Source organism: Hesperophylax consimilis, chromosome 20 (genome assembly GCF_061612785.1).
Source record: "Hesperophylax consimilis isolate HC1 chromosome 20, BYU_Hcon_1.0, whole genome shotgun sequence".
NCBI lineage: Eukaryota > Metazoa > Arthropoda > Insecta > Trichoptera > Limnephilidae > Hesperophylax > Hesperophylax consimilis.
The window spans coordinates 9,778,017-9,791,477 of record NC_142855.1 but is presented as its reverse complement, the minus strand read 5'-3'; the positions used below and the strand labels follow the sequence as shown (position 1 = coordinate 9,791,477).

Genomic DNA, 13,461 nt, shown 5'->3' with positions numbered 1-13,461 from the left:
ACGTTATAATTAAATATCTTCCTTTAAAATGGAATAATAATTCATTGCATTAGGTTCTACTTACATTTCCCTAATGCTATTCCAAGATAGGGTCACTTTCTAATTAAATATCTTCCTTTAAAATGGAATAATAATTCATTGCATAAGGTTCTAAATACATTTACCTAATGCCATTCCAAGGTAGGGTCACGTTATATTTAAATATCTTCCTTTAAAATGGAATAATAATTCATTGCATAAGGTTCTAACTACATTTCCCTAATGCCATTCCAAGGTAGGGTCACGTTATATTTAAATATCTTCCTTTAAAATGGAATAATAATTCATTGCATAAGGTTCAAGCCAGGCGAAGTTAGAACCCTTTCCAACCAAAGTAACGAACTATACAGCGCCTCGTAAAAACGACCAACCATCACATACAAACAAAATGGCAATTGTAAAAGGTTCGAAGTGATGTTAGAACCATGTAAAATAAAAGGAAGCTTTAATAACTTGATGTTAAAACTTCGCCATACAATAAATAAGCAAAATAAATGGTTTTGCATTCATAGCTCATTTTTCTTAGTTAGAACCTTGTGCAACTAATATAACAATCGGTTTCCATTCAAATCTACATGGGAAGCAATATTTCTAATATGTATAATTTATTAAATTCTGGTACTAACTACCAGATGTATTCCTCATTACATTAGTAATATATAATAAATTCAGTGGTAGAAATGAACTCAACCAATACTCTACTGCGAATAAGTTATACAGGGTGTCCGGGGGTAAAGTGCACTAACTTCTGGAGGTGATTCTACATGATGGTAAGAGTAAAAATATACAACAACTTTTTTTCCCATTCAAAAAGATATACCTAATAAAAATCCTTAGTGTGTGGACAAACTTACTCGATAAATTCGCTGTGAAGTTGCCGAGAACGATGTGGCGACATTATAAATGGCCCGCATCCATTGAAACGCATTTAAACAATAACATTGTTACGTTTTTATGCTACAATTTGTATGTTTTAAACCAAATTCAAAAGAGAATTGTACCAAAATTAATAAAATGTAGTAACACTTTTAACGATCAAATTATTTAAGGCGATGCCCTACGTAGTAACGCAAAATCATCTGTTTTTGGTTTGAAAATTTGGTCGCCTAGAAATGTTTCAGATGCTTTAATTAAATACTGCGAGTAGAATACATCTTAGCCTTTGAAATAATCTAGTATTTTTTAGATTAGTCTTTTTATAAGCCCAGAAAAAAATAATGTATAGGCCTATGAAAACTGCTTTAAAGTTCAAAATGTCCTACTTACAAACCCATTTTCGGTTATGATTTTATTGTATAATGTGGCAAATTAAGTTATTTATAAAATGATCGAAAAAAAATTAAATATTTATGCCTGAACATCCACAAAATAAAATAAAAGGCACTTTTTGGCCATGTTGTTTTCTTGCATATATCAAAACAGGCGGATGGTGTTAAGCGGGAATTTAAACCTTATCGCCATCTATGTAAGGGTTGTTATTGATAGCGGCTCAATTAAAAATATTACATGACGTAGTGCATCGCCTTAACTGTTTTATCACTTAGAACGGGTTGTTTCAGAGAATTTGAACAATTCATCAAATTTCAAAGTTAATTTCCAAGTTCTGTGAAATTCCTATTTAAGTTCTGTTATTATATCAACATGGACCAGTTGCTTCACAGAACTGAAATAATAATATAACTTGAATAGACCTTTCACATTTCTTGAAAATTAACTGTGAAATTTGATGAATTGTTTAAATTCTCTTAATCTACCCGTACTTACTAATGTCATTGCTTTTGATTATTTGAACGATTTTTCAAAATGTCCATTTTCCATGTAGCTAATGAATGTCTGCCGGACATTGTCACAGTTATTAAATTTACGAACAAATAAACTTGTTAAAGGTAACTCTTTGGAGAAAACACACACTTAATAAATATGTTCTTTCAAGTAAGTCTTTAAATGAACACTTAGGACGGGTTGTTTCGGAAAATTTGAACAACTCATCATATTTCAACGTTCATTTTCAGTTTCTGTGAAAGTCCTATTCAAGTTCTGTTATTATATTACTATAGGCTAGTTGTTGGACAAAGCTGAAATGATAACAGATCTTGAAAAAATCTTTCACAGAAGTTGAAAATTAACTTTGAAATTTGAAGAAATGTTGGAATTTCAACGTTAATTTTCGGGTTCTGTGAAAGTCATATTCAAGTTCTGTCATAATATCATTATAGGCTAGTTGCTTGACAGAACTGATGTAATAACAGAACTTGAAAAAATCTTTCACAGAACTTGAAAATTAACTTTGAAGAAACTTTGAATTTTGAAGAATTGTTCAAATTCTCCGAAACAACCCGTCCTAAGATAAATACTCACTATAGATATTAACAAGTTTGGATTAAAACAATCAAATTTTTAATGTTAAGGCGAAGCTTAATGCCAAATCACTATTTTGATTAATCTTTATAACGAATTGGTGTACATTATGAATACCAAAAAATATGCTTTACTTAAATTGAAAGTTTTCCTATCGTTTCGCTTGAGTAGAATACAAGTAAAATAATAAATTACTCAATAAAAAATATAAATGTAGTACTAAAAAAATATGTTTTCAATAGCAATGTATGAACGCGTAAAGGAAACAATTTAAAAAAATTCTGTTATAGCTAAGATTATTTGTGACAGTTTCACTTGATTAACTTTTTTGCTTTCTCGTAAAATTATTTACAAAATAAATAAAAACCAGTTTTTTGCTTGAAATCGAACATTTCTAGACTCCGTTTGTCAAGCGATTTTAATGCCTATTACCTACAATATAAGGTATACCAAGAATATACACATGTTTGGCTTATAGCTTCCTCTTAAACACGGCTAGATATATTGAATTATCAGATACTTTGCGAAAAACAATGTTATTGACACGAAGTGCGGCAATTTAGACTGACGGAACGTCAGCGCTTGGTCGCCGTACGGTAGGTTTAGCAATAGCGTAATAATAATTCAAGAACCTTAAGGCAGACCAATTTTAGGTTTTTACCTGAAAAGTACCACAAAAAGTTGGCATTTCAAAAAAAGTCATTTATCTTTTTTACTTGTACTATCACATAGAATTACCTCCCAAAGTTGTGTGTGCACTTTACCTCCGAACATTCTGTATATCTGTGCTATACTGCGATGGAATTTAATTAAAAAATATTCAATCTGTAGGTATGATCTGAGATTTTCACGGCCAAAAGTATTATGGTGGTTAGTTTTTGGGGTATTATGCCGTGTTGCGCTACCTCCTGCTTTAGCCAACGTTTCGGACAGCATTGCAGTGTCCATCATCAGGGCCATCATCAGATTACACATATGCCCTAATTAATAATACCCCAAAAACAAATCACTATAATTACAACTGTATATTATTTGTAGCTTCGCTACTGATAATGTGTTTCTCGGGCGTGTCCGACTTATTGCACCATTTATTTATGTATACCACAATGTTACTGTTATAAAACTACATTACATCCCTAAACACTCCTGGCACTAATAAGAACAAACTTTGAAGTTTTCAGTTCGACTGCTTTTCTAGTTTAGCGAACACAAACAGACGCTGTGTTATATATTAAGATTATTATTAAATATTCGGTTGCGAAGTTGAACGTCGTTTCCGCCGGTGTCCCTCGGGGCGGACACTGGCGGAATCTACTGCTTCAATTCTAAAATAGATTAAGCAATATTATTTTTTTTTTATTGAATTAACACCTTTTTTTTGTACACACGTTTTTTCAATGTGATTTTTATTTAAATGAGATTTAATGCTAGTTATTCTCTCATAACTTTGTATCACTTTTTAAAGGTGTGTTACCATACTTATGAATGTGTGTATTGGTGCGTACGTAGACGTAAACACTTCCAAAATAATCTACTTGCTGTTAATATTTAAGAATGAATTATTTAGTAATGCATTGCCACATTTTGTATGTTCCGAATTTCGGGAATATATTTTTTCAATATATTAAAAATAAAGTTGAAGTCTCGGGGCGAAACCGGTTAGTATTTAGTTGTTTATTATGAGCGAAAGAACTTTGATATCGTTAAAAATTTGTTAGTTGTTTCCTTGTTTCAACTTATATTTAAGTTTTAAATTGAATGTCTCTTTAATTCTCTAAAATCGACTTAAAAACTATATAAATTTAGTTAAAAGGAAACTGTTAACTGGCATATTATAATAAAGATATTGGATAACTTTTATAGCGCCGTTTTAGTGAAAAATCACCTCAAGAGAGCTGGTATATAAATTAAGTTATATGATAAAAACATCAAATTAGGTTAAAGTAATCTGAATTAATACAAAAATATCACATTAACTAAATAGAAAAGTTATCGGTGTACAAATAAACTAAGTATTATAAAAGATGTAGATATCGGATAATTAAGTCAAATACACCTTTAAATCTCGCAATTAAGTAAAATTGACCTTCAATATCACACGATTAAGTCAATTTGACCTTCAATATCACATAATTGATTTAAATTGACCTTCAAATCACACAATTAAGTAAAATTGACCATCAATATCACGTAATTAAGTCAGATTTTCCTTCAATATCACACAGTGAAGTCAAATTGGCCTTCAATATCACATAATTAATTTAAATTGACCTTCAAATCACACAATTAAGAAAAATTGACCATCAATATCACGTAATTAAGTCAGAATTACCTTCAATATCACACAGTGAAGTCAAATTGGCCTTCAATATCAATTTAATTAAGGAAAATAACACCCTAGAATTAATAATAATCATGAATACTTAGTCTCACTTTTAATGCCTTATCGAAGTCATCTTCATAAATAAGGAAAAATTTATAGTAAAATTAATAGCCGAGCGGTCAAAAAGCTGTTGGTTTCCACTGCTGTGAAGACGAGGTCTTCACCATTTCAGACGCAACATATGTTCAACAAATATTGCCAGGTTAATCTCAACCAGAATTTCTTAAAAATATAATTAAAATAATTATTTTTTAAAGCGTCGAGTTGAGGTGCGAGTTTCGTTTTGAAACTCTGGCGATAATGCCGGTATCGACTATGTAACATGTTGGCTGGTAAATTTGAAGTCACTTTGGAAAAAGGTATATTGAAATGTATTGGGAGAGTATTTTGCAGCGCTGTAAATGAAAATAGCTTTTTGCTTATTGGTGTGAAATTTAGTATCGGATTTGGGGACCGTTACAAAAACCAATATCTTCTGAATATGTACCTCTTCTGGGGCTAGTTTGTAAATGATGGTTTTAATAAAACTATTTTTTATTTTAATTGTTTTATGTTGAACTCGCTGTCGTACCCGGCGTTGGTCGGGGACTTATAAATGGTTTAGAGTAAAGTTTTGAGGTAGTGAATTCTACAACTGGGTGCGTTTTGAAAGTGGAAATAAAATTATTCTATTAATATTTAATAATATTTGGCTAATTTATATAGCGCCGTTTTCGTGAGAAATCACCTCAAGGGCGCTGGCTATTGTAATAACTATTTGATTCACTTGGTCGTGCCGTGTCTTTCTCAGTAAGCCTATCTCTTCAACCGTTCATTTCCAAGTCGTACATTCTAATTTTACCTCAAACAATTATTTTATGCCATTATATTATATATATTATATTATATATATAATATATATATATATATATATATATATATATATATATATACATAGCAAGTCCAACAGAATTCAGGTCTAAACTAAAAACTCACCTTTTTAAGCTGTCATACCCTTAAATTAAATATACCATTCTTAAGAGAAAGTCCAGTTATATTCAATTTACCAATTATGTCCTAGATCCTGTATCTAAATTTCGCTAATAAACAATTAGATAATGATGATTAAGTTTTAATCTCAAGTGACCTACCAGGTAAGTATTGTACTGTATATTATCTCCATAAATAGTTAGTAATAACATAGATCACTGTAGAAACGTATTATAAGTTTGTACAGCGCCCTTGAGGTGATTTTGCATATAAACGGCGCTTTACAAGTCATCCACTTTCCTTTAATAATAATAATAACATTGCATTTATATAGCGCAGTTTAGTGTCATTTCACTTCAAGTGCGCTTTACTATAACAAACTTAAAAACGGTAATTCAGTATTAGTGGTCATGTTGTTAAAATTATTCCTACAGTGTGCCTTACCCAAAACAGATCTAATATTATAACACTAAATATTATACTGTTTATACAAAGTGATGAAAAAACTTAAAACTTAAAGAATAACAATAACAGCATTACAGGACAAAACAAGAATATTAAAACTAAAAACATAATATAAAACAGTAGGCAGTTTGTGCTCAGAAATGAGAATCTTCTGAGCAGACATTTTAAAAAGTACAATAAGGAGGCAACCGAAACCAAACAATTACTAGAAGATTTAGAAAATGGCTTTTTATAAAATATTGAAAAGAAGTTAAGATTTATGAATGGTAAGATTTTTAAAATAATTTTGTTTTTAAAGCTACACAATAATTGTTGTAATTTTCTTATTAAAAACTAGCTGACATATACCCGGCGTTGCTGGGGGTTATACTCAAGAGACATTATTATAATTATTTCATTTTATATTATAGAAACAAACAGTACATGATTTACAGAGTATAAACAATATATTTCAAGTTGGGTACCTATGATATGTTTCCTTGTAATGTCTGCTAAGTGGTATGTTTATTCCTTAATTACCAGGTGACTTGTGTAGTTAATAGGCGTGTGTGTGACGTGTGTAATGTATGTGTGAGTGTTTGTGTGTGTCTGTATGTATGCGCATTGAATAGTTGAACTTATTGACAAGATGCCACGTTTGAATTTGGGCAGTGAATCCGAATAAAGCTTAGACAAACATTATTTAGAGTATGAAGAGCTCGGTTAATTGTCGAATTAGATGCTGCATTTGTTTTATAATTTAGCGTGCGGAATAGCACTGTATGTCGTGTACGTCTCAAAGGTACTTTAAAGTTAATAAGGGACAGAAGTTCAGTACAGTCAATGTCATTGTTTAAAATATACCATCAAAGACTTTTCTGTAGGCTCTTTTAAGATATACAATTGCGTAGTACATTATTTTGATGTATCTCATAAGGTTTAGCCAGCGTTAGCAATGTAAGCGCCCGAAAATATATATTTTTTTACTACTTGATTACAAAAAATCGACTTCTCGAGTTCTTATAAATATAAAATTCATGTGTTTAATATATAAACTTCTCTAAATGATAATGAAAACGTATCAACGGCCGTTGCGTAGTTTATAAGAACTGAGCGCACAAACAGACAAGATTGTTTTATACTATTTAATTATTTTATTTATAAGAATAATAATATAATTTTATAAGACAATAAGCAGGCCTAGATAAAACATAGCGCTGTTTCTCAGTGACATTTGGCTAGGATAACTTTACTGTGGGATGTGTATACACATGCAATATATGCACTAATAAACACAATCATATTTGTTAACTATAATTACGCGAAAAATAATGATATTTATTTATTTATTTAAAACAATTTAATTTAATCTAAATCGCTTTAAATAAATCGACCATTTAAAATTATGAAGCAGAACATATCTCCTATTTCGGGATAGACCAAACAACAAATTAACGCAAAACGACAAACAATTGTAAAAAGGTCGACTAAATTATCGACAAATTTGTCGATTTCTTTGTTTTTTTAGTCCCCCCTGTACACGTGCCTCGTGGCTGTCCTATCGTAGGTTGGCGTGCTTCGCGCCCGTTGATAGCAGAAACCAACCGTCGGAATCATTCGGAGCGGAATTTGTCAGAATGGATGACAACAATTATTACTGAAATTTTTATAGCACCATTTTTGTAAAAAAAAAAAAAAAATCTTCGCTGTTGTTACTGATTTGAGTTGTGAGGCGAAGGAGATGAAGAAGTGCAAGGTTGGAAAGTGCCTGGATAAAACGTTATACTCCGTGGTCAACTAGCAATCCGAAGGTCGCGGGTAAAATAATATTAATTTTATTTGCGGCAGGTTCCAGAGTTGAAGATGCTATCAGTATCGCCCTTGAAATGGCTTTAGCTATGTTTGGTGACCAAATCTGATTAGCGAGGCACTTGCCCACCTTCCTCCTTCCCATCCCCACTGCCTTCGGTCGCACAACAAACCCCAATTGGGGTTGCCATTATCTCACTGGCTCCAGTGCAGTTGGGACTCTTGTGCGATATTCACAAATGAGCAATATTGGTAGGTATTTCAGCAGGGCGATACTGAGAGTATGTACGCCGTATATTTTAAAGCTCGATAGCGCATGATATAAATTATGTTACCAATCAGAGTCGAACCAAAAGACATAGAATTTCAATAGACGCCAAAGCTGTGCAAATTGAATTAAGCCAGAACTCACCGTTCAAAGAGATCACAGATTTGTTTGATTGAGTGGGCAGAGTTAGACAATCTCCGTGAGAGAGTGGTTACGATCTTTGGCTATGAATACGGATGTCGCACAATTAATTCATTAAAAAAATTACAATACAGGGTTTTCCAATAAGAGGTGTTATTTTGAATAGCCCGCTATTTCGGTAGATGTTACTTTTGAAGCTGTCATTTTTTTACATTTGACAAGTAGAAACTACGCCATTGATAAAAATGGAACGATACACGCTTCAACAACGCATTGAAATTATTAAAATTCACTTGAGTGAATCAAATGCAAATCATCTTGAGTGATGAGGCCCATTTCCACCTCGGTGGCTTCGTCAACAAGCAAAATTGACGCATCGCTCGGAAAACCCTAGAGTTATTGTTGAAAAGCCTCTCTCTCCTCAACGTGTGACTGTTTGGTGCGGTTTATGGTCCGGCGGAGTCATTGGACCTTACTTTTTCGAAAATGAGGCTGGAGCAACAGTTACGGTGAATGGATTGCGCTATCGAGAGATGATTAATGATTTTTTATGGCCGGAATTGGATGGTATTGATCTGGACAACGTTTATTTTCAACAAGGCGGCGCTACGTGCCACACAAGCAACGAAACCATTGATCTTTTACGATTGAATATCAAAATAACACCTCTTATTGGAAAACCCTGTATTATGGTGAATGACGCCACTCATTCAAAACGTTGTTGCTTGAAATTGCTTTAGCCGTGTTTGGTGACCGGATCTGAATAGCATGACACTTCACAGTCTCACTGGCTCCAGATAATTGGGAGTAGTTGAGACTGTCGTAACAAATTTAACATATTTAAAACGTGCTGTAAGCGCCTTTGAGTTTTCACAATAACAGCGCTATACAAATCATCCGTTTATTATTGCATCTGTTAGGACGAGTTGTTTCGGAAAAGTTAGTTTTCAAGTTCTGTGAAAGATTTTTTCAAGTTCAGTTATTATTTCATTTCTGTCAAGCAACTAACCTATAATGATATAATAACAGAACTTGAATAGGACTTTCATAGAACCCGAAAATGAACGTTGAAATTTGATGAATTGTTCAAATTCTCCGAAACAATCTTTCCCTGGTGTGCGTTTTACCGTAGTACCGTATTCTGTCTGCAATAACTATTTATATTTTCCTGTATGTTAAAATATTAATGAAAATTCGCAAAGTGTGTTTCCGTCGATGGTGTTTTGCGGTATTCCCCGCGAGGGGAGAGGGGCTAGGGGAAGGACTAAATAAAGGGGACAGGGTGGGGCGAAAGGTAGAAAGGTTCAGAGGTTTATTATTATAAAACTCTTATCGCCTCACTCTGCTAATTTCTAAAATAACTGCCCTAAAGCAATTTGTTTGGTTTCCGTGAAATAAGGAACTTTAGTTTAAAATATTATGTAGATCATCAAACGCTGATTCTGTATATTTAAGTTTTATTATATGTATACTAGCGGACATATACCCGCCGTTGATCGGGGACTTGTCAAAGGTTTGGAGTAATGTTTTGTGGAAATAATAATAAAAATAAATAAAAAAAAGATACAAATCAAATTGATGATTTATGTCAAAGATACAAATCAAACTGATGATTTATGTCAAAGATACAAATCAAATTGATGAATTATGTTAAAAATACAAATCAAATTGATGATTTATGTCAAAGATACAAATCAAATTGACGATTTATGTTAAATATACAAATCAAATTGATGATTTATGTTAAATATACAAATCAAATTTATGATTTATGTCAAAGATACAAATCAAATTGATGATTTATTTATTTATTGGACAATTTGTATAGCGCCGCTTTTGTGAGATATCACCTCAGGGGCGCGTAGAAAATGTTTGGCTTCTCCGGAAACTATAGAACATATTATATCGGGATGTTCTGTATTAGCACTGTCCGAGTATACATTTAGGCACAATCAAGTTTTAAAAATAATTGACTGCCGTAATATAGTACCATATTTATTATTTTATTTGTATTCTATCTATAAACTAAAAAATGAATTTGGTTTAGAAAATTTTAATGAACAGACTGAACGATTAGTCATAATAGACCCGATGTAGTTTTACATGACAAAATTAAAAAAATTAACTTATATCATTGATGTCGCTATTCCAAATTCCTGTAATTTTCATAAATCTACGAAAAAATAAGAAAATACACAGATTTAGGAAATGAGATAAAAAGAATTTGGCATTCTCAGACTATAAAAATATTACCATTTGTTATTTCGGCTACTGGCATTATACCTAGCTCTCTCATTCAAAATTTAGGCGTATTAAAGCTATAAAAAAAATTATTTATAAAAATGCAAAAATCAGTCATTTTAAATACATGTAGGATTACGAAAGATTTTTTAAATATTTATGTTGAGGGATCAGTAGGATTTATAGGCCCTGTTAGGAGTTCTACCGAGCCGAACCCTCTGATATGAAAATATCTGGAGTCGGTGAATTATTTTCCCATTTGATCTCTGGTGAGTTGGCGTGTTCAAAATATTTGGATTATTTATGTAGCGCCGTTTTTGTGCAAAATCACCTCAAGGGCGCTGTACAAATATATAATACATTTCTACAATGATTTATGTTATTACTAACTATATATGGAGATAATATACAGCACAATACTTATGTGTTAGGTCACTTGAGATTAACACTTAATTAACATTAACTAATTGTTTATTAGCGAAATTTAGATACAGGATTTAGAACATAATTGTATAATTGGATATAAATGGATTTTCTCTCAAGAGTGGTATATTTAATTTAAGGGTATGACAGCTTAAAAACGTAAGTTTTTAGTTTAGACCTGAATTCTGTTGGACTTGTTATGGATCTTAGTTTCGGAGGGAGTTTATTCCAAGCCTTCGGCCCAGATACTCCGAAAGCGCGATCACCAAACTTAGTGTTTGGCTTGCGCTTAGGTTCCATCAGTCTGCCTACAGCTGATGATGTTGCTGATCTAAGAGTTGACTGCCTAAGACCAGTGTTTATCAAATCTAGTGTACCTGTCAACTTGGTGCATTTTAAGTATTTTTTTTCACTTGATCGTGCCATGTCAGTCTAGGGCGTCTTTGATTTCTGTAACCATTCACTTCCAAGTTATACATTGTCCTCGAACTTCTTTCTTTGTTCATTATGTACGCCTCATTTTACAAGAAATAATGATTTGATTCGTGTCTTCTTCTACATTTCAAACTGCTCTCTAAACACCTGTGATCTGGCGCTCCAAAATACTTCAATCTTTAGAGCACAAGCGTCAGGTGGTACTGTCATTATTCTACTGGTATTTTAATGGAAGATGTTCCGGGGAACTATCGTCATTGATTCCTTCGGCACTTGTGCATGGTCGAGAAACACACAATTTTTACACTGTTGACATATTTTGAAAAACCCTTAAGGCGAAGCTTAATGTTAAATCACTATTTTGATTAATCTTTATAACGAATTGGTGTACATTATGAATATGAAAAAAATATGCTTCAAATAAATTGAATGGTTTCCTATCGTTTCGTTTCAGTAGAATACAAACAAAAAATAAATTAAATATTTTTTCAATAGAAATGTATGAACGCGTAAAGAAAACAACTTTAAAAAAATACAGTATTATAGCTAAGATTATCTGTGATAGTTTTACTTGATTAACTTTTTTGTTTTCTTATAAAATTATTTACAAAATAAATAAAAAACAGTTTTGTGCTTGAAATCGAACGTTTCTAGACTCCGTTTGAGAAGCGATTTGAATGCCTATTACCTACAATATAAGGTATACCAAGAATATACACATTTTCGATCTTACGCCCTTTACCTACAATCAAATTACAACACTACCGCATTTGACACTCTTGTCTCGTTTTTATCACTTGTTATTATTACGCCATTCTAATATGTAAACCATTATTTTGTTGTTATTGCAGCTCCTGGGCACGCCTGTGGGTCACCATGGACCCTACGCTTTTTACAAGGCGCTCAAAGTCAGCCGCAAAGCTGGGCTGGACCAGATCGTGGCCATCGGAGACTTCTTCTTCGTCAAACTGTGGCCTGACTCCGAGCTGATGGCCGTAGGTCTGTACCGCCATATATTATTGTACTATTTAAACATCTACCCTCTTACTCATAATAGGAGGAATAAGGGGGTATTTCACTATGTCGGGCTAAATATCTGACTAGCTATCCGTTGGCTGGCTTTAAAGATCAGAATACCTTCGTTATTCAACGGCGACCGTTTCACCATTGTTTCGAGCTTCCGGATAGATAACACTCGAAATAGTCTGGCAACATCGCAAAATGTTTGCAGTTACTCCATCTACTGCCACGGCTGTCATGCGTCACAGTCCGCACACCGCGAAGTGTGCATTTTTTTGGTTATGTTATGTTGATTATCAGGTCATTTTAGATAGATTCGTGTCGAATTAATACATTGTTTCTTATTTTGAACACAATCAAATAATTCAGGATGGATCATACAAGCATTCAAATTCATTCTACAAAATTCGACTCACTTCTCAGCTGTTAAACTCGGAATGTTTTGACGCCATCTTTGATTCGAGGAATAGCGCCTAACGTCTGGTTCGAGCACTGATTAGTCAAATCGAACTTTAACCCGAGCGTTAGCGTTATTCAGATATAGTGAAAACGAAAAAATGACTAATCCGCGGATTAGTGCTTGGTCAGAACATAATCAGAGATAGTGAAATACCCCCTAAGAACGGGTTAGTAGAAAACGTTACTCACTATAACGCAGAAATAGTAGTATTACGATCGTCATAAGACGGTCCCGCAATACTAATTTTAAAAAAGCAGTAATACCCATTTGCAGCACTTTCGAAGGAATATTTTAAATCGAAATATCAAAGGATAATAAATTTTTATAAGCAATAATTTATTATCCAATGAGCAATAATAAGCAATAATAGATTAAATGCTGTTGAATTGAGATCCCGGAGGCGTATGTGTGGTAAAACCATGTTTGATCGTGTGAGGAATGTGGCGATCCGCAAAGAGTGCAAGGCTGATG

General features: G+C 32.9%; 1 protein-coding gene across 1 annotated transcript in view; it reads left to right on the top strand.

Annotated features, from left to right (window-relative positions):
• LOC149414042 (uncharacterized) overlaps nt 1-13,461 on the top strand; it is a 121,881-nt gene that overhangs the window by 39,605 nt on the left and 68,815 nt on the right. Inside the window, exon 2 of the mRNA XM_089643965.1 lies at nt 12,362-12,509. Within this exon, the coding sequence (XP_089500091.1) occupies nt 12,362-12,509 (148 nt within the window). The remainder of the gene's footprint in view (nt 1-12,361; nt 12,510-13,461) is intronic.